The sequence below is a fragment of the Colobus angolensis genome, unplaced genomic scaffold, assembly GCF_000951035.1.
Source record: "Colobus angolensis palliatus isolate OR3802 unplaced genomic scaffold, Cang.pa_1.0 Scaffold183, whole genome shotgun sequence".
NCBI classification, from domain to species: Eukaryota; Metazoa; Chordata; class Mammalia; order Primates; family Cercopithecidae; genus Colobus; species Colobus angolensis.
Window position 1 is genome coordinate 500,804 of NW_012114966.1, and position 22,981 is coordinate 523,784.

General features: G+C 41.0%; 1 protein-coding gene across 1 annotated transcript in view; it reads left to right on the forward strand.

The window, feature by feature from the left end:
- LOC105510143 (protocadherin alpha-7) overlaps positions 1-22,981 on the forward strand; it is a 180,100-nt gene that overhangs the window by 127,020 nt on the left and 30,099 nt on the right. Inside the window, exons 3-4 of the mRNA XM_011939774.1 lie at positions 20,855-20,913; positions 22,812-22,900. Coding sequence (XP_011795164.1) covers positions 20,855-20,913; positions 22,812-22,900 — 148 coding nt within the window. The remainder of the gene's footprint in view (positions 1-20,854; positions 20,914-22,811; positions 22,901-22,981) is intronic.

Here is a 22,981-nt window from a genome sequence, read left to right on the forward strand (position 1 = left end):
GTATGGGAAAAAGTGTAGTATATATAGAATTCAATATTATCCTTGGTTTTGGACATTCAGCAGGGGTCTGAAGGTGGGCGAGCTGAGCCCACTTTGGGAGGCCAAAGTGGACAGATTGCTTGACCCCAGGAGTTCAGGACTAGCCTGGGCAACATGGTGAAATGCTGTCTTTACAATAAATACAAAAATTATCTGGGCATGGTAGTGCATGACTGTAGTCCCAGCTACCCAGGAGGCTGAGGTGGGAGCATCACTGAGCCTGGTGGTTGAGGCTGCTATAAGTTGTGATTATGCTACTGCACTCCAACGGGACAACCGAGTGAGACCCTGTCTCAAAAAAAAGTCACAAATTAAGATAAAGTGTTGACTGATCTGAGAATTTGTGTATTTTTTTCTATTTTGTGCTGAAAAGTTGAAGTTGGCATCAAACAAGGCATATTGCTATATATGGATCAAACTAAAAATTTTTAAGATATTTAAGACCATTAATTCAGAGATGCTGTATAAATAGAATCAGTACCAGATTTTTTGTTTCAAGTCTGATCAGCCAAGTATAATATGCTTTTTTTTGCTTGTGATAGAAAAAAGAAAGAAAAAACACAGAAGCAAAATTGAAGAATTTGTAAATCATTTCTAAATAATTTCAATAAAATGAGCTCTGAAAGGGAAAATTTTTAGGTAACATTATCTCATCAAAATGCCTTAAAGTATATTTTAATGTTCAGTAAGAACAGTGTATATTAACATGGTTAATTGAGAGGTTTTATATTTTACCCACATTATAATGTATTATGCCTGTAACTGCTAAAGGAATTTTGTAGCAAAATCTATCAAGGAATACACGAGTGGGATTTATATCAGAAAAATCAAAGCCATTTGTAAAGCCCCATTACTTAGGCAGAATATCATAGGTAGGAGGAAGATGGTACTGAAAGAAGTTCGGATATGAAGTACGAATCTATTTTGCATCACGATTTTTTAAGTCCGGCTGTTTATTATTAAAAACATGTACAGAAGATTCAGCTGAAGTTTCTAAATGAGAAAGAAACTTGTAGTTGTGGGAACAATAGTATTCCTTATGAAATACTTAGACATTAATAGCTTGAGACTGGGAATACAGTTCTTAAGTTAAGGGTTGCATGTGTAGTGGTCAGATGTTATTTCAGAATCTCAAGAAACAGAGCCATGGTAAAAAGAAGCTTCCTGGAGCTTCTGATAAATTCCGTCACCTTTCTGGGGCCCAGTTTCTTCATCAATACCAACCTCATTAAGGTCCTGTGAGGAGTACATGAGGTTAGATATGTACTGAAATAATAAGCCAATTCTTAAGTGCCAGGACATTAGGATGCACCGGGGTGGGGGGTGACCAAAAAGTCAACAATTACTTGATACTCTAGATATATGTATGGATAATTTTGAGAAGTAATCCTTCTTACACAGAGGTGTAAGTTTGTTTGTTCCAAGCAGCAAACATAATGGGCATAGGAAAGAGAAACTGTAGCCTTCACATAGACTAAGCTTTGGAAAACAGTTGGAAAACAATTCAAATTCAAGATACTTGAACAATATCTAATGTGTTTTTGAAATATATTTTTAAAACCCCTATCCAAATCAATGAAAGCTTTGGCTAAAACCTACTTGGGAACAAGGATGTTCTTTAGTGCCAAATACTCATCATCTTATTTTAGTCTGTGGCTAAAATCCCAAGAGTTACAGAGGAGAAATAGGGCCAAACAAGGTTTTCTGTTAAAATAAGAGGTCCCAAGTGATGAATGGAAACTTGGAACAGGTTTAATGGCAACTATAAGCCAGAAATTAGCTGAAATACACATGAATGAATTTGGGGCATATCTTGAGTTTCAGGTAGAAAATTGGTACTAAGTTTAGTGAATTAGAAACATAGCTTAACCTAGGCAGTTGTAATTCTTGTTCCAAAAATGCTCAACTTGCTGCTGGACTGGCATGGGCACTTGCTACCTCCTTGTTTTGAGTCATTAATAAAATGTTGAATGGGGTATCTAGAGTATCACGTAATTGTTGACTTTTTGGTCACCCAAACCCCTTGCATCCTAATCCCTTGGCACTTAAGAGTTGGCATATTATTTCTGTACATATCTAACCTCATGTACTCCTCTCAGGACCCTAATGAGGCTGGTATTGATGAAGAAACTGGGTCCCAAAATGGTGATGGAATTTATCAGAAGCTCCAGGAAGCTTCTTTTTACCATGACTCTGTTTCTTGAGGTTCAAGAACAAGATTTACCATGCTGTGTTTCTTGAGAGACTAAGAGTGGATCCCTGTAGCCCCCATTAGAATTCTCCTTCTAGGTTGAAGTATTCCATTAATAAACACATTTTGGCATGTTATTTAAACAATTACAAAATCACCTAACTACACTGTCTTGCAGCTGCCTTTCTTTCTTTACCTTCTTCACAAGAGTATATTGGGAGACTTTGTTTAATTTCTCCACAAATTCTAGAGCGACTGTTCCTGCAGCATTCCTTTTTTAAATTTTGTTTTGATAAGCATTTATTTTGGCAATGATTCTAGTAAATGAAAATCTAAAATGTCCATATGAAAAACAATCTTAAGTCTATGTGGTTAGTTTGAAGTTACCAGTTTTTAATTAAGCCAAAGTAGTCCTTAGTATGAATGCCTTCATTTCTAAGTGCTCATAAACAATCACTTTAGTAATATTAGAATTTCAAAGGAATTTATATCAAGCTTAATGGCACTTTTTAAAAGATAGGAAATTGGGTTCTCTAGTCACATCTGTAAGTTCTTTCAGTGCCTTGGAAGATCATTTATCTGGCCACAGATACTTGACTTACTTATATCTTTTTTTTTTTTTTTTTCTGAGATGGAGTCTCACTCTGCTGCCCAGGCTGGAGTGCAGTGGCATGATCTCGGCTCACTGCAAGCTCTGCCTCTTGGGTTCACGCCATTCTCAGCCTCCTGAGTAGCTGGGACTACAGGCACCCACCACCACACCCGGCTAATTTTTTTGTATTTTTTGGTAGAGGCGGGGTTTCATCGTATTAGCCAGGATGGTCTCAATCTCCTGACCTCGGCCTCGGCCTCCCAAAGGGATTACAGGCGTGAGCCTGTAATTACAATTACAATTACACAGAGGTGTAAGTTTGTTTGTTCCAAGCAGCAAACATAATGGGCATAGGAAAGAGAAACTGTAGCCTTCACATAGACTAAGCTTTGGAAAACAGTTGGAAAACAATTCAAATTCAAGATACTTGAACTCAAGATACTCTGTGTAATTCGCCCAGCCACTTATATCACGTTTATGCTTCCTATCTCCTTATTGATCTTGAGGTTCAAGTTTTACTTAACCGTTTTCTTCAATGACAAAGAATTTTATAATTTAAAAAAACCTCAACCTTTAATACTCTATGATTCTTGTTAGGCCATCTCAATTGAGAATACTGATAAAGAAGTAAGGCTACCCCCAATACTGGCTAGTTTGATTTTATCTGTTAATGTTACACAGTCGGCCCCAAACCTGTCTCTCCCTTTTTATTGTTACTTATCCAAAGATGGCTTGAATCTCTTATGGCTTGAATCTCTTTGTCTATTCTAAGCAATTTTCAGACACCTCAGCCAACTATCAATAATATATTCGTTTTTTAGAACTAAAAACGTAGAGGATCTCCCCCTAAAAGCCAGTTGTTAATGCCAAATATTTGACTGATGTATTTCTTCTGGAGGAAGGGAGATGTGAAAAAATTTAACCATCAAGTTATGTGAAAACTTTTTCATCTTCCCATCCACTGGATGTTTTATCTGTAAATATTGCTATACTCATATTGGAAAGTATTTTCCTTCTGGGGATGCATGAAGATCAGGAATCCTATTCATTTTTAACAAGATAGAATTTTTATTTTTATTTATTTATTTTTTTTTTGGCAGAGTCTTGCTCTGTCACCTAGGCTGGAGTGCAGTGGCCGGATCTCAGCTCACTGCAAGCTCCGCCTCCTGGATTTACGCCATTCTCCTGCCTCAGCCTCCCGAGTAGCTGGGACTACAGGCGCCGGCCACCTCGCCCGGCTAGTTTTTGTATTTTTAGTAGAGACAAGGTTTCACCGTGTTAGCCAGGATGGTCTTGATCTCCTGACCTCGTGATCCGCCCGTCTTGGCCTCCCAAAGTGCTGGGATTACAGGCTTGAGCCACCGTGCCCGGCCACAAGATAGAATTTTTAAAAACTACTTTCGACAACTCTAAACATTAGAGATGACCATTTGTCTCTCTTTTATTATGTTACTTGTGCTCAGTTTGTAGAGCAACATAAATACATACATTAAAAAATGAAAACTAGATCCTTCCCAACATGACAGATACTCTTATAATGATCAGCCCCAAACCTGATCAAGCTAATGAATATGTCTTTTGTCCTGTGGCCAAAAGACTCCAGATCATTTGGTTTCCAAAAGTAAAATGATCTGTAATGGTGTTAATAATAAAGAATAATTTATGTGAATTAGGAGAGTTTACTGAGTGCTAGCATTTTTCCTGTAGGTTTAATTCTGTTGTGTTATAACTGGTTTTGCTCCTGTGCCCTGTGATCTCATGTTAGATGTATTTAACAAACATAATTAAAAGAGACAACTGAGGAATACGATTTCAAAGTTCTTGTCTAGCATGGGGATAAATGAACATAATGTCCTATCTAATCATGTCACTTTTCTTGTTAGTTATTAGCAAGGAACACTTTTATTTTATAATTTATAATTTTAATGTAAAGTAGAAAAAGTATTACTTTTTGACAGAGCCTTTCTTAGGGTCCAGAAACTTTATCAGTGGGATTCAGTTCTCCAGGTTTGAAATACTTTGTTTCATATCTTCATTTGACAATTTTAAAGGAAGAAACCATAGTAAAATCATTTCAGAGTCTCAACCTCCTCTCCATAAGATATGCTCTATCCCTATATAGGAAATTTTTCTGTAGCAGCTTTTCTAGAGTTTACTAAAAATAAGATCTGAAGAAAATGAAGCAATTAACATTTATTAAGAGTCTGTAAGGGTTTCTACATTGCAAAGGAGACAGAAATGTAAGACATGGCTCCTGCTTTTAGGTTACTTACAATTAAAGAGAGAATATTAAATTATTTGGATGAATTTAAAAATGACACATGCCATCTTACAGAGATATGCTGTAGACTGTGAAAATGAAAAAAAAAAAACTTGTGTTTAGAGTAGACACTGTTTCATGGATTAGGTAGGTTTTCATCGGGATCTTGAAATGTATGTAAGATTTTAAAAGGAGGAGAGAAAATAAGAAGCCATTTGTATTAGAATTACACAGATAAATTCGTGAATTTAGTTATTTTCAAAGAACATTAATTGAGCACCTCTGTGCCAAGCTCCATACTGGGTGCTGTAGATTACAGCATGTTTAGGAACTAACTTCATACTCTGTTGCTAAAGTATTTCTATGTTTTCTAAAAAGGTAAATCTCTTGTGAGGAACAAATCTCTTGAAGGAGTTCTCATAACAGAAGTCCCATTTACTTAGTGATATAAAAAGGGGCTGTTTTTTGGTTTTGTTCTCAAAATGTACGATATAATTCTAGAAGTAATTGGGAAAGTTTAACTTTGTTGAATACGCATTTTCTCCATCATGGTTGATTTCCTATATGGCACAGTTAAACGTGCTTATCTGTGTTTGATATCCAAAGGGCCATGCTACATATAGACTGTCAACCAAGGTTTTATCTGATAATAATGAATTGTTGCATTTCATGACAACAGCAACAACAATAATGTACTTAACTACTGTGCAAATTGCTTTACATATATTTTCTCATGTAATCATAAAAATAACCCTATGAGTTTTGCTTACTATTGTTTTCCTTAATTAAATTGAGTAAAGTGAAGCTTAGGTTAAGTAACATGTCCATAGCCACACAATTAGTCACTGGCAGGAGTGTGACTGACTCCAAAGTCTATGTTCCTAATTACTGTGTTCTACTTTTTAATAGGGAGTTCTTGAAGGTCCAAGGAGAGGAATGCATAATGGTGTGGTCAAGGCATTAGCATTAATATTTGTAGAAAGGGTAATTAACCACAGTCTGAGCAATCACATTCTAACAACTAGTAAGGTTGGCAGGAGCCTCAGTATAATGGTGTGAGGAACGAAATCATTATAGTGCCAAATAGAGTATACTATCTCTTTAGTACAATGTCTTTCAAAAGAAGGCTGATTGTGTTGGCTTTATGTTTGCCTCCTCAATAACTAAGGCAGTAAATTCTAGTTGGAGCTAAATACCCATAGGGCCTAAAACAGCAAAATGGACAACCTGGCAGGTGTCCTTGCTGGAAGATGACAAGAGTGCTGAAAGGAGAGTCCTGGTTTTTCTCATGAGACATGACATTTGGGGGCTTCCATTAAAAAAATCACCAAGCCTCTGCCACTGTAATCTCTTCCTTAAGTGCCTATGATCTTTCCACAGTCACAGGTCTATGCTTGGTCAATACCCAGTGGCCAGGTCTCTGAGCTGTGGGCAGAGATGGCAGCGACTCAGAGGGCTGGGAGGAGATGAGGGGAGGAAAGATCACTTTTTTTGACAACTTACAACTTGATTCCACTTATAAGCCATTTATTTTCAGAAATAAGTGATGGGTGAGGACATAGGCCAGGTCCACAATTTGTGCACTTGAGAGATTAAGGCCTCTGAGATCAAATTACCACAGCAAACTGAGACAGAATTATTGTAGGGATGTTTGGGGAGGAGGCAGAAAGAAGAGGAAGAAGCCAGAGACCCAAGAAAGGAGACAGGAATAGACTTTGATGAAAATTGCTTCCTACTCTGTACCCTTGAGGAAACAAAGAGGACAAATAAGAAGCAGCAGTGATAGGAGGAAGCTGGGCGTTTCTCTGGAATAAAACTGGCTAAGTAGTGGAGCATTGATAGTGAGTGTGCTTGGTCGGTGGAACGAAGTGATGTGCTAGTTCAGGCCTTTGAACTCCGGGTGTCAGGATCACAACCTTGGCTCACAACCTTGGCTCCTTTAACCATCCCCTCTAGGAGGGAAGCATGCTAAATGTCAGGTCTCACACTGACTGTTCCAGTCCATAGCTAGAAAATGACCCATAGAGGAAAATCTATGGATGAGAGAAATACTGGGAGATGAAGAGAAAGGACATTTTAGTGAGTGCTTTTTTTTTGCACATGAGGCAATAGATTTCAAATTTCTTTGGAAGAAACGTGAGAACCTGGGAAGAGTGACTATTCAGAACTGAGCAGCAGAGGCAATGACACAGCATGGAAAGATTTCCTCTGATCCTTCTGCCTTCTCTTTTACTGAAGTGAATTTGTTGTCTCTGCGTTGCCTCTATAGCAGTACAAAAGGAATCTTAGGGACACAGAAGAACAGAAGTCTAAGGAGTCTTATATTTAAGGAAGATAAGCTGCAGTCATTGAAATTGCCGGTTATTGTAAGATAAATCCCAGATTCCCACATTTTGCTTAATCACAGCAGATTTTTTTGTTTGTTTGTTTTTTTAACTGCAAAGCATTAATGGAATCCAAATTCCAGCCTGGCTTAGGAGATCAACAGTAACTCTCTTGATTTAATGGTTTTGCAGACTCTTGAAGACATTGTCATCCATTAAAGAAAAAATTTTAAATCACTCTTGAAAGAAAATGTCTGGGTGATAAATAAGATTTGAAGCAAGATTAGAAAAAGCTTGAGAGAAGAATCTCTTTAAAAATTTTACCAGATTTTCCCCACTATCGCCAAAATGGGTCAAATAACAGATTTGCCTACAGCTTCATGGAGACTATTTTTTAAAATATTGGTTATTTGCCAAGGCACACACTGAAAGTAAGGGCCACTTGGCCGACAGCAGAATTGAGTCTTGAATCCCAGGATGCTGGTTTTAGGCTTGCTCCCGGAAAGAGGGCAGCATTTGCCATCCCCCTCCTTTTGCCCTAGGAGTTGAGCACTTTCTGCAGTACTTAAGAGTGTCCAGGGAAGATGTGGGAGTCAGGTGAATAGTTCCCATCGCCAGTAACCCCAGAGCGCCTCCCCCTGCGTTGTTTCCTTTTAATGTTAGATCCGCCTCCTGGGTGCCCACACTTAGCTAAGGCCCCTTAGTTTATTTTCCTGAATTGCGCTTGGAAATCTTTTCCTGGGGAGCTGATAGCCAGACTTCTAGGGGTTTGACCGCTTTTCCCAGACTAATCTCCTTAAAGACCCGTTAAGCAGGGGAGAGACGGTGGAGACTGGATGAACTGGACAGTGGGGGTAGGGAGAAAGGGAGTGGCAGTGTTCCTGCGGTCCGCTGAGATCCGGCAGGTTCAGGGTGAAGGAGATGGGACTGGAGAGGCTGAGCAGTCCGGGTTCGCTGTCCGCCACTTGGGCGCGGAATCAGAGCAGGACTTGCTGAGCCCTCCTCCCCTTCCCTCTCCCCCTCCGTCTCCCCTTCTGCTTCCTTTTCCCTCCCCCTGGAGCGGTAGCGGCAGCAGCAGCAGGAAGCCGAGCCGGGTTGAGCGACTCGGAGGCGAGCGGAGGAGCTGGAAGATGGGGAATCAGCGAAGGCGGTGGGGCCAGGAGCCCTTGGGAGGGCCTACGGAGGGAGCGGCCCCAGGCGTCTGCTAGCGCGTGAGCGGTGGGGGAGCGGGCTCAGGGTGGCACGAGCGGAGGCGGGGCCCGGGCGTGGAGCACGGCTGGGGAAGCTGCCGCCTCCGGCCCTGCCCGGCTGCCTCCGCCGCGGCCAGTGGCTATGGAGCAGGTGGGCACCAGACCTGCGGCGACAGAGCATCCACGGCTCCGGCGGCCCATGCCCTGGCTGCTGCTACTGCCTCTCCGGCTGCTGTTGCTGCTGCTGCTACCGGGCCCAGCGGCCTCCCAGCTGCGATACTCCGTGCCAGAGGAGCAGACACCCGGCGCGCTCGTGGGCAACGTGGCTCGCGCGCTGGGGCTCGAGCTGCGGCGCTTGGGGCCGGGTTGCTTGCGCATCAACCATCTGGGTGCGCCCAGTCCGCGCTACCTGGAGCTGGACCTGACTAGTGGAGCGCTCTTCGTCAACGAGCGCATTGATCGGGAGGCGCTATGTGAGCAGCGGCCTCGCTGCCTGCTCAGCTTGGAAGTGCTGGCGCACAACCCCGTGGCGGTGAGCGCCGTTGAGGTGGAAATATTGGACATCAACGACAACTCACCGCGTTTCCCGCGGCCCAACTACCAGCTTCAGGTAAGCGAATCGGTGGCTCCTGGAGCGCGCTTTCACATAGAGAGTGCGCAGGACCCAGACGTGGGCGCCAACTCAGTACAGACCTACGAGCTCAGCCCCAGCGAGCACTTCGAGCTGGACCTTAAGCCCCTGCAGGAGAACAGTAAAGTGCTTGAGCTGGTGCTGCGTAAGGGCCTAGACCGGGAACAGGCAGCCTTGCACCACCTGGTTCTCACAGCCGTGGATGGGGGCATCCCAGCCCGCTCAGGTACGGCACAGATCTCTGTGCGTGTCCTGGACACTAACGACAACTCTCCTGCCTTTGACCAGTCCACTTATCGCGTCCAGCTACGGGAAGACTCACCCCCGGGCACACTGGTGGTGAAGCTGAATGCCTCAGACCCGGATGAGGGATCCAATGGTGAGCTCAGGTACTCCCTGAGCAGCTACACTTCGGACCGGGAGAGGCAGCTCTTCAGCATAGATGCTAGTACTGGGGAAGTGCGAGTAATTGGGGGGCTGGATTATGAGGAAGCCTCCTCCTACCAGATCTATGTGCAGGCAACTGACCGGGGTCCAGTGCCCATGGCAGGTCACTGCAAGGTGCTGGTGGACATCGTGGACGTGAATGACAATGCCCCAGAGGTGGTGCTCACGGACCTGTATAGCCCAGTGCCTGAGAATGCTACACCGAACACCATTGTAGCCGTTCTCAGTGTCAATGACCAAGACTCAGGCCCCAACCGGAAAGTGAGCCTGGGTCTGGAGGCCACACTCCCTTTCCGACTGAATGGCTTTGGAAACTCCTATACACTGGTGGTGAGTGGCCCGCTGGACCGAGAGCGGGTGGCTGTCTACAACATCACGGTGACAGCCACTGATGGAGGAATACCACAGCTCACATCCCAGCGGACACTGAAGGTTGAGATCTCTGACATCAATGACAATCCACCAAGCTTCCTGGAGGACTCCTATTCCATCTACATACAGGAGAACAATTTGCCAGGTGTGTTGCTCTGTACCGTGCAAGCCACAGACCCAGATGAAAAGGAGAATGCAGAGGTGACCTACTCCCTTCTGGAGAGGGAGATTCAAGGGCTGCCAGTCACTTCCTATGTCTCCATTAACAGTGCCAGTGGCAGCCTTTATGCTGTCAACTCCTTTGACTATGAGAAGTTTCGGGAGTTCTTTGTGACTGTGGAGGCTCAGGACAAGGGGAGTCCACCACTGAGCAGCACTGTGACTGCCAACGTGTATGTGGTGGACATGAATGACCATGCCCCTCACATTCTGTACCCTACCTCAACGAACTCGTCAGCAGCCTTTGAGATGGTGCCTCGAACTGCCCCTGCTGGCTACCTGGTCACCAAAGTCATAGCCATGGACTCAGACTCTGGGCAAAATGCTTGGCTTTTTTACCATCTAGCCCAGACTTCTGACCTGGACCTCTTTAAAGTAGAACTGCACACAGGAGAAATTAGGACTACCAGGAAGATGGGAGATGAGAGTGGTAGCACTTTCAACCTGACCGTGGTGGTCCGAGATAATGGAGAGCCATCACTATCAGCCTCTGTGGCTATTACAGTAGCTGTGGTGGATAGGGTTTCCAAAATCCTCCCTGACACTCAGAGACATGTTAAGAGCCCTCGGACATATTCTGAAATTACCCTTTATCTAATAATAGCATTAAGCACAGTGTCTTTTATATTTCTTTTGACAATCATCATTTTGAGCATCATCAAGTGCTACCGCTACACTGCCTATGGCACTGCATGCTGTGGAGGCTTCTGTGGAGTAAGGGAGAGGTGCCCTGCAGAACTTTACAAACAGGCCAATAACAATATTGATGCCAGGATACCGCATGGCCTCAAAGTGCAGCCTCACTTCATTGAAGTTCGAGGGAATGGCTCCCTCACCAAGACCTACTGCTACAAGGCCTGTCTGACAGCAGGCTCAGGGAGTGACACTTTCATGTTTTACAATACAGGGGCCCAGACAGGACCAGGGCCTTCAGGAGCCCAAGCAGCGGTGACTGACAGCAGGAACCTCACAGGCCAAAGTGGTCAGAGTGCTGGGAACCTGATTATTCTCAAAAACGAGGCTGTTTCTCAAAATGAGGTGAGATAGTGGTCAGGGGGTCTTCTACAAACTCATGCATTTGTCACATATCCCCCAATAACCTGTGGTTGGCTTTATTGAGTCATTAACAGTGGCAAGAGTTATCTGGTAAACTGAGTATATATAGTATCCACACTTTGATCATCATCTACTATTTCCTCTGTAGAAAAACAGCGCTAAAGAATTGTTTTATTTTTCATTTTCAGAGGCATGAAGACTTGTCCATAAAATTGTTTGAGAAGTGAGGATTAGTCTTAACATTTCATGCTAAGGACAGATTTGTAGAGAAACAGAACAGGCCTTGGAATAGGGATTATGTTTTAGGGGGTAACGTTATGAGGCTCAAGGAGAAATGGCCTCTGCTGTATCATCTACAGGGAAATTTTTCTTTTGAAATCCTATAGAAGTGATGTTTCTTAAAAAGCTCTGAGGCCTCTAGGGGCTGTCATAGTCACCACTGTATGCTGTCTCTGTTTATACTCTGGACTGTCTGCAGTGGAAATTAATATTTCTGGTACTTTCACTGAACCTATGTGATAAGATCCTCTGGAAATGCATGTCACAGGTGATAAAGCTGTAATATTTAGACATCATACTGAAGCTAAAGTTTGCTTTGGCTGTATGATGTGCCAACTCTTCTGTAGGGAGCTGTCAGAGGGAGTGGATGATGGTAAGGCAGAGAGATTAAGTACCAATTTGTCTGGTTGGGCCAGGGAAGTATTAGAATGAGTGGATTAGGGGTGTTGGGGGATGGTGAAGACCAAGACAAGCTGGGATTAGGAGGAAGAGAAGGGAAAAAGAATTCTCCCTATAGCCACCTTTCTTGGCATACTCTGAATTCGTTGTAAGAGGATTTCCCTGAATTTAGCTTAAATGCAGCCTGTAATCTTCTGATTTTCTGTTGACAGTTTCTATGGTTTTGATGAGATGTAAAGTAGACTTTTCAAGTCCTTCATGTCTTTAAGTTAAATGACAGTACTTCCAAAGCATACATTCATTTTCTGGATCTAAAATTTGATTTGCTATAGCTTCAAAAGGCTGGCTTGGAAAGTGGATGACTTACCCTACAGTAAGGTGTACAGTCAGGTGTTAGTATATGCACTAGTTTTGAGTTTTAGGTAGATATAAGTCCAGCTTGTTTATTATTATGAGGAATGTACATAAATTATTAGAAAGTACATGATTATGTGTGTGTGTTTGTGTGGTGTGTTTGTCTACGCATGTATGCTTGAAGTAACAGAGATATGCTTTGTGATACTTAAAACTTGGATTTCAAAAGCCAAAATTTTGTCCCATTAATAGTGATGAATTGTTACCTTTCCAAATATCTACTTTGTAGAAAGGGCTTTTAGAGCTACTATACAATGTGTGAACAATATTTGTCTCTCCCCTATTTTTTGCAATATATTTTCATTGACATATTGCTGTATTTTTAGTAATGTCCATATTGTCACATTTCAAGTTCATGGTAATCTTGAGGAATTTAATGCACAGGCACAAAAGTTCCCATTCCTGATTAAGAGTAGATTTTTCTCATTGACATTTCTGATAGATTTATTCATTTATCAGAAGTGCCTGGTGTTAGTCAATGCGGAGTAACCACAGGAGGCGGATTGCAGATTAAGAAAAATGGGGGAAAAAATCAAAGAGTTTCCAGAATTTTTTAGATCGTAGCATTAAAAGGGTTTAGCTTTAAATAAGGTTGCTGTAGACATTTGCTTAACAAATTCCTATGAAGCCCTTTGGGATTGGGGTGGGCTGCAGGTGGTAAAGAGGCATGAACAAGTCAGGCCAGGCTCAGCTTTGCCACCAGCTGTGAGCTGGAAGCTCAGAGGAAAGACACTGTTACCCCCCCTCTCCTGACTTAAAGCTTGGGGCAATTTGATACATAAACTATTTCTGTCTTACACTGACCTGTATGTTAATATGTACTTTTGTACACAAACATTTAATCTAGGGTGAAAATTATTTCAGAAATTGCTTGCTTTGGGGAAATTTTGCCAGGAAAATGCATGATTTTTAATAAAGGCAAATTTCTGCCAGTCACTTTTGGAAATCCAGTGAAGAGCCCCAAGATCTACAGCTCCAAAAATTTTTGCAATTATAGGGAGAGAGTGAGTCACACTGTTATAGTGTGGCAAGATGGGAACAAAAGTCACTCAGTTCTGAAAGTCGTCATTGCCAGATCAACCTGTTAACTTCCCATGTTGGGCTTTCTTTTTTTCCTACCTGGTTACTACAGATGGCAGGAGAGTCCTGGGGTACAATTAGTATCATGTGCCTACATTAAAAGTAGATGGGAATTAGAGAGGAAGAGTAAGGGAATTTGTACTCACTAACCAGCCTGCTATATAGATATATGTATGTTATATATATATATATAATATACATATATCTCATATTATTGAATCTTGAATATTCAAGATTATTCAATATATTGAATATTATAATATTGAATATATATATGATTTCATTACCTGCAAGTGATGCATTAAGTATTTGTTAAAATCTAGCATATGAGGAAATAAGCTCAGGGAGGTTAGGTAATATACACAGTCACATTGCCAGTATTATTTTAAGTTGTATCCATCTGACTCCAAAAACTTTTTTTCAATGCTATGAGTAGACAGAAGTTCCAGTGTTTATATTGCCTTTGATATGGGATATTCAGGCATTTAAGCTATCACTAATTCACCTAGTCATATGTATTAACTGCTTTTGGAGAAAGAGTAATTTCTTGCATAGAAGCAGGTAACAAATGGGCCTATCAGTGAGTTACTACTATTTTTTTTTGGAGACAGAGTCTTGGCCTGTCACCCAGGCTGGAGTATAGTGGCGTGAATATGGCTTACTGCAGCCTTGACCTCCTGGGCTCAAGCATTCCTCACACCTCAGCCTCCTGAGTAGCTTGGACCCATAGATGTGTGCCACCGTGTCTGGCTAGTTTTTAGTGTTGTTGTTTTTTTTGTTTTCTGGAAGAGATGGGGTCTCACTATGTTGCACATGCCGTTAATATATTTGTATTTATTTATTTGCTTCACTATTGGCAAAGCCTGTTAAGATCTTTTGTTTCTATTATTTCACTGATTTTTCTCTTGTTGCTTATCAGCATTTAACCCCAGACTCTAATCTGCTGGTAGATTTTACCCCCAGTGAGCTCATTTCATGAATCACTTATGCAGTGAGGATTCTGAAGTAACTATTTGGCAATAGGGCAGAATTTCTCTTTGGAAATTTCTGAACTTGATACTGAATTTGGTTGGCACTCCCTTCAGAGTCTCCATAAAAAGAAACCAAAATTTTTTTTTTTTTTTTTTGAAATGGAGTCTCACTCTGTTGCCAGGCTGGAGTGCAGTGGCGTAATCCTGGCTCACTGCAACCTCCGCCTCCTGGGTTAAAGCGATTCTCCTGCCTCAGCCTCCTGAGTAGCTGAGATTGCAGGCACGCGCCACTACGCCCTGCTAATTTTTGTATTTTTAGTAGAGATGGGGTTTCACCATGTTGGCCAGGATGGTCTCGATCTCTTGACCTTGTGATCTACCTGCCTTGGCCTCCCAAAGTGCTGGGATTACAGGTGTGAGCCACCATGCCCGGCAAAGGAAACCAAATCTTAAGGTAGATTCTGTGCTTTTGTGGTCGTGGTGTTGTGATTGCTAATGAGTCACTTTGAGTGCTCTAGTAGATTTGTCCAATAGCGTATCAGTGGGCCCAGTTGGCACAACATGTACAAATTACAAAAGAGTAGCAGAGATGAGTTAAGTTTGCGTTCACTTTCACTTATTTTAAAGCAATGTGTAGTCACCAAACCTTCAGTTATTTCTGCCACTATGTGTGCGTATTCACCCTAATTCCAGATATAGTGACCTGAAAGAGTTAATTTTTCTTTCAGTTTATTTCCCCCAGCACTGACTTTTCTAACTGATGACTCTATCCTGGAACAGAGTTTACACTCAGTGTAAAGTGACGTGGTAGTGAATTTATAAAAATTGTGCAATAGTCAGAATAGACAAAGAAATCATATCTATGAACTTCCACTCCAGTTTTTAATCCTCTGGTAGTCACTTTATAATGACTGGGGCTGTTTTAGTTTGCAAACTTCATATCGGTCATAGGACTGTTCTTCTGAGAAAAAGTTTATTTTCTTTGGTCTGAAGATACAATAATTTATTTCAATTACCTCCTTCCTCAGTTTTTCTACAGACTGCTGAGCCAGATGGAATTATGGCTGAGCTCTTCTCTGTCTCTTTATCTGGTACACATTCTGACTGAAGAACTCTATTCATTGTAGCTTGAATGTCATTGGCCTACTGTTTCCTTCTGACCCAGGAGTGAGCCATCACATGGGCATCTGGTCTAACTCAGAACACTCTGCAGGGACACAGCCTGGCATATTATACATTGCCTATTGGCATGCTGTCTACTTGACAGAATAGCAAAGTCAGTTCTAGATACTTACCTTGGTTGCCTACCGATTTTTGCTCTCAATGAGAGGTCAGAATAATGTCAATTTGCAAATGTTTGAGGAACGATTCCTGTCACCAAACCCAGAGGTTTAGCTGAATATGATGGCGTTTTACAGGTTTCTTTAAATGTGGCTTTTACAGAACTTCATCTGGATCAATGTTTTGTGCATATGATAATATGACTATAAATTTAGCTTATTCGTATAATATTTGGAGCAGTATAATCTATAACCATGACTTCAAAAATCAAAGGTCAAGAGGATTGTTTTGTTTTAAATCTGCTAACCTGAAAATTATACAAGGGTTTTTCTTTCAAGAATTTTAACTTGACAAATGCAAAGGAATATCCAGCATTGCAAAGGTAAAGAGAAATCTTAGTTCCTTGTCTTATAAGCACCATCAGTTCCTTTCTGGCCTTCCAGGGTCAGAACTCTGGGCTCTGAGGAGGTATGACTGTGAGTGAGAGAGTAGCTGCTGTGCTGGCAGGCTATGCATCCAGAACTAAACAGACCTAGCACTTTCTGTTGTACTGGAACCCTTTAGGTATGTTCTAAATTTATGTTTATTTTACTTTCCTGCTCCTGTAAATTAGGATTTTAAATGACTACATTCAGAGGAAAGTATTCCACCCAGAATTCTCAAATTTATTACCTTTTTGTTTTATTTTATTTTAGTTTTTTGAGACGGAGTTTTTGCTCTTGTTGCCCAGGCTGGAGTGCAATGGCATGATCTTGGCTCACTGCAACCACTGCCTCCAGAGTTCAAGCGATTCTCCTGCCTCAACCTCCCAAGTAGCTGAGATTACAGGCATGCGCCACCATGCCTGGCTAATTTTGTATTTTTGGGTTTCACCATGTTGGTCAGGCTGGTCTCGAACTCCTGACCTCAAGTGATCTCTCTGCCTTGGCTTCCCAAAGTGCTGGGATTACAGGTGTGAGCCGCTGCACCCAGCCCTCATTTTGATATACTAGAAGACCAATATGCAACATAATGATTATTTTGAATGTTATATTCTCTTTTGCCTTAATGAGCAACAGTCTATGTATCCCTTTTCTGGTGCTTTGTAACAAATTACCACAAGTAATTGTTTTAAAACACCATCTATTTGTTATGTCACAGTCCTGTACCATGTGGCTGAGTTGTCTGCTCAGGTATTCTCAAGGCTGAAATGAACACAGCTGGGCTGTGTTCTCTTTTGCAGGATCTTAGTAAGAATCCACTATCGAGCTCATTCAGATTGCAGAATCCAGTTGCCTGGGGACTGAGATCTCTGTTTTCCTACTTACTATTGGCCTGGGATCACTCTCAATTCCTAGAGAACTGAGGACTCAGGACTCCTGTCCCGTGGTCTGCTCCATCTTTAGGGCTGGCACTGGAGAATCTTCCCTCACATGCAATCCCTCTTATGCTTCAGATCTCTCTGATTTCTGGCTCTGACCTCTAGACCCAGATATAAAGAGCTCATGTGATTATGTCAGTCTCATCTGGATGATCTGCCTTTCTTAAAGCCAACTGTGCTACATAACATAATGTAATCATGGGAATAAGATCCATCACAATCACAGTCTCGGAGGTTATTCAGGGTGTGCACACCAGAATATAGGGATCTTGGGGCCATCTTGGAATTCTGCCTATCAGTTTATATCAATGTTCACAAAATAGCACTATGAAAAATCTGCAGTGGATATATTCTTAATAGAGTTCTATTAGGAAGGAAAAGGAGATATTATATGCAGTCTTATGTCCCAGAGGGCAATTTATTGATGTCTTCCACATGAATTTCCATGGTATGAAGATAGCACATTATTTCATTGAATAGTTGTGTGAGTTTATTAATAAAATAGGGTATTTTAAACTTATTTTACTTTAAATCTTAGAAGCGGCGATTCATCCTTCTGTAGCTCAAATATCCTATGTTATAAATCACAAATAATATCATTACAAGGTAAATTAAATCTTTTTTATAATTTTAATAGGAACTGAAGTGTATTCTTATTCTTCAGTAATACTACATCACCCATATGGACTACCTAATTGAATTTTTCTACGTATGGAGTTTTGTGACCATTATTCTACCAAAAGACTAACCTTTGAAGCAATAGGACATATTGGAATTCTTTACCAATAGAAAGTAAGCATAGTCCTGGGAGGTACCATCTAAGTATTAAAGAACTAAACAATCACAGTTATTTCAACTATGATTGAAATTATGATAGTAATATACGCCTTACTGTGTCAGATATATCAGTAGTCAACCTTTCAACTTGAATTTTTCCAAGTTTAATCAAGTTCTGGATGAAACTCATGTACATTTTTTTTTACTTTTAGTTTTGTGTTGTTTTAAATCAATATCCTGGAAACTCAGAAGTAAAAAAGAGAAAGAAGAAAAATGTATGTCATTTCATGTAAATTTATTTAAAACACAGACTTTTGGCTGGGCATAGTGGCTCAAGCCTGTAATCCCAGCACTTTGGAAGGCCGAGGAGGGTGGATTGCCTGAGGTCAGGTGTTCAAGACCAGCCTGGCCAACATGGTGAAACCCCATCTCTACTAAAAATTCAAAATTTAGCCAGGTACCTGTAATCCCAGCTTCTAGGGAGACTGAGGAAGAAGAATTGCTTGAACCCTGGAGGCAGAGGTTGCAGGGAGCCGAGATCACACCACTGCACACCAGCCTAAATGGCAGAGTATGACCCTGTCTCAAAAATAAATAAATAAATGAATAAATAAATAAATAAATGAAGTAAAACACAGACTTTTGTGTTAAGGGGACCTAAACATGACTGTCAGCTGAACTCAGCAATCAGACAAGTAATTTAATCTTTCTAAAGTTCAGATGTCTCATTTTTGCAATTTAAGTACAATAATGTTGACTTTGCATTATAGTTCATTTATTTAAACACATTTTAAAAACCTCCCAAATGCCAGAAGCCTGCTAGACTCTGACTATATAGCTATGCTTTTATGAATATCTGAAGATATGCATGTGTCTAATGAGTAAAACAGATATAATCCCTTTCATAGAGTTTACTGACAAAGAATTAGGATACATGCAACAGTATGTAATAAAGTGCAAAATCTAGTACCGTGTAGCTACTTAAAACATATTATATGCTTTCTTCCTTTCCTTTTCCCTGCCTGATCTTACTGCCATAAGAAATCTTACTGTGATTCTGGCAAATGAATCTGAGAAGGATGTTGTTGCTGATGGACTAGTATAGAAAATAGCAGCATGACAAATTAAATGTGTCATTGGGGAAGTGAGATTGTATAATGAACTGAGTTTCCTGGTCAGTCCTGCTAGAACTGTGCCTTTCAGCAAAATGAGTTTGATGATTTCATTCCAAAGATCAAGTTGCAGCAATTTTCATCATGAATGTTACCCAATCATAGAAAAATTGGCAACATTTCTCAGCAGATGTTACAGTCTTTCTTGAAGAAAGGTTCTCTCAGCTGACAAGCTAACGATAGTGCTCCTGATGGCGAGGGGAGAGATGGTGATGATGATTGATTGATAAAAAGTATTTCAGTCATATTTCCAGGTTTATAAAATGATTTGCAAACATTTTCTCTTGTTCCCTCTAACACTGCTAGTAGATAATGGAAACTCCTTTGGTCTGTAGATAATTTTATGCTATGTTTGGAATATCCATAGCATTTTGTGAACTTGAAAACAAAGGAGGAAGCAGCTTGCATATGCATATCTTGCTAGCAGATTGGTAGAATAGAGAGAGCAGTAAGTGTGTGAGGACCATTGAGGTAAATTGTCCCGGAGTTGTAAGTTTTTCTGGGCCTTGACTTTGGCTAATTCTCTGAATACCGAATATCATGTAGCCATTCACAAATCTGTCTGAAAATTGAGATGGTGATCATTTCTCTCCTGGGTGTTATGAAGAAATATATTTATTAAATACTTTGCATCCCTTGAAGGAACTATATGAATGATAGGAATAAGAATTATTGGCAGGTTGGAATGGTCTATTGATATTACTATGGCTTTGTTTCTACCAAATATGGTAAGTATAATGTAGAGGAAAACACAAAATACAACTTTTATCCCCCATTTTTTCATTCAACTATACCTCAATATTCAGTGACAGGGCCACCTGAATCTCCACCCATGAAAACACATCTAGAGGAGTGTCACAAGTTTTTCACAGTGACATTTTTGCTTACTGATACAAGACAGTGATGGTGACTGATGATGTCCCAGTGATTTCTCAGTAGCTTCTAACCAACGCGTAACTCCCCCAGCAGTCTTTAAGTCTTTGGGTGCCCGTATTTTCCTCTTTGTTCTCCCCCTTCAGACTGACAGTTTATAGAGAGAGGGCAGCAGATCTTTCCAATACACAACTGTTGCAAAATATAGCAGGTTTTTCTTGGATTTCAGCTACTCCCTGTTAAACAATCAGAGCTTAGTGAACAGTGATTCAGTGAGGAGGGAAAGCACTCATGAAGGAGCAGGAACAAGTACAAGTTTATGAAAAGGATTAGGTAGCAAAACAAAGTCAAACTCTGCAGTAGTTTGTTTTCCTCTCCCTACTATCCCTCTTCAATCAGCAAAGAGGCTGTTATCAGTTGCTGGGGTTATGACTGGGCACATCCGCCCCGGGTCAAATATGCTGCAGTCTGCAAAGCCAGCAGCAGATTGCAGTCCTCTGCAGTCCAGCCAGGCCAGCAGAATTTGTGTAGCCATGTGCCCTGTTATAGCTGTAATACTGAATTGGGAATGGGGCACTTGAGGGCAAAAGCAATGAAAGCTTTTCCTTTCTCAAAACAGACTATTCTTCCCGTAGTGTTTTAAGAACACAGACGTGTATTGGGCAAGGCAAAGCCAAAGCTGGCCTTTACAAGATTATTAAATCTGGTCTTCCAGGGTATCTAATCTGTGTGAGGACCCTGATGAACTAATTTTCTTCTCAAGTGCTATGTATATAGATATTATCATAGAGTTACACATGAACTAGCTCATTCAATACTTTTTTTAGATCCCTGGAAATATTTAAGGAGTAGCTAATCAATTAACAGCATCCCTGGGAGAACATTGTCTTGTCATTTTAACAGAAAACTCTCTTTGTGATTTTGCAGCCACGACAGCCCAACCCTGACTGGCGTTACTCTGCCTCCCTGAGAGCAGGCATGCATAGGTATGTATTTTCCTCCTTGTTCACACAGAAGTAACCTTAACTTGGTATGGCTCAGATAAACTGCGTCTTCATAGACTAGAAGCAGCTGTCAAAACTGAAAAGCTTCAGGTACTTTGCCAGGAAAATGTAATTTTTTTGTCCCCGTGTCTGTTCCTTGAAAGATTGCAAATGGTCAGTGCCAAATGCTTATCAAGTGCTGGAATATAGAGTCCTCTGTAAAATCACAGAAACAGGCTGCTGTGTATTTTCTCCCATCAAAATTTCTACAGGGAAGTAATTTCAACCTCCTTCATCACTCTCTACCTATGCTTTCTTTTCCTCCTTTAAAAATAGTAATTAATACTCATGCTTTGAGACTTGGGTACATTGTGCAATGTATTTACATACATGTTGTCTACCTTGTTTTTTTTTTTTAATCTCACATTGACTATTACATCCTATTACCTTCAATAACTGATTGCTGTTGTTGTTCATGTTCATGCCTATTAGAGTCTCCTCATCTTTCCCATATGTTGCTATCTTATTGTCATCAATGACATGGGTTCTTCAGAGGATGAGCCGTGTAAAGGGCCTTTATTGGATATCTGGAGACCAATTCTAGCTTACTTTAAATTAACCTAGAATAACAGTAAGACTCAGATTAAATATAATTTTGCTCTCTCTGACAGTAATTGATTAACTACCATTATTTCTGGAGGTGATCTAGTATCCATGCCAATGGGGCCAAATAAAAGATTCATTATTTGCAAATGTCTTTGGAAACCAAATGGGAAGGACCAAGAAACAAATGATCACTGGTCAATATGGTGAAACCCTGTCTCTACTAAAAATACAAAAATGAGCCAGGCATGGTGGCGGGTGCTTGTAGTCCCAGCTACTTGGGAGGCTGAGGCAGGAGAATTGCTTGAACCTGGGAGGCCAAGGTTGCAGTGAGCTGAGATCACGCCACTGTACTCCAGCCTGAGTGACAGAGTGAGGCTTTGTCTCAAAATTACATTAAATTAAATTAAATTAAAGGGTCCTCTAATTTTGATGAGGGTTTTCTTGGACATTTTCTCTTAGGATCCCACTTATTTCTTCCTTCCTTTCTTCCTTCCTTCCTTCCATCATTCATTCATTCATTCATTCATTCATCCATCCAACAAATATTTGAGAGATTAATATGTGTTAGCATTAGATATACATAAATGAATACTGCACCATGTTCTCTTTTCTCTTGAACAGTTTATGTTCTATCTCTGCTTGCCTCTAAAGGTCTCCCAGTTTGTATCTCACTCCCAGCAATGTTTTATGCTGAATTAATCTCTTCTGAACTGAGATCTGTGAGTGGTGGTGATCAGGTTTCTCTAGTCTCAGGAAATACAGGGTGGGTCATCTATGCCTAAAAGATACAGAAAGAGTAAAATAGAAAATAAGGTTAAGAATTAATTGGATAGCCAAATTGGAACAATACTCCAATTATCAGAAAATAATTTTAGTGTGTTTTCTTCTTTAGAATAGAGAACCCTTGAACAAGAGAACCTACAAGAGAGTCTTGGAGCTTTTGAGAACAAGCCCTCCTCATCTGCTTCAGCATCGAGATATTAAAATGGCTTAGTCCTCTGATGGGCTTCCTGTTAGATTTAGTGAGCACCACATGGCGTTAATAAGAAACAAAATGGCCATAAAGATAGAACATGTGTATTCCTGGAATAGTATAGCAGGCAGTAAGTAAGTCAGCAATGCTTCTGCAGTTTATGCAGGGTGACTGCTCAGCAGTAATTGCTTCAGTTCAAGCATGAGCAGAATGTGTTAGCTGCAGCCCTGTCTTCATAGATGTAAGCAATTTTTGAGGGTGGAAGAAGAGCTGGGAAAGCATTTATGATCTAACTGTTATCTGGGTCTGTGTATTTATTCAGCTCTGTGCACCTAGAGGAGGCTGGCATTCTACGGGCTGGTCCAGGAGGGCCTGATCAGCAGTGGCCAACAGTATCCAGTGCAACACCAGGTAAAGAGCTGGGGGTTTCTCCATTCTTTCTTGGGTTCTAGAAAGTGATCAGATGACCTATTTTTGTAAGATCAAGAATGT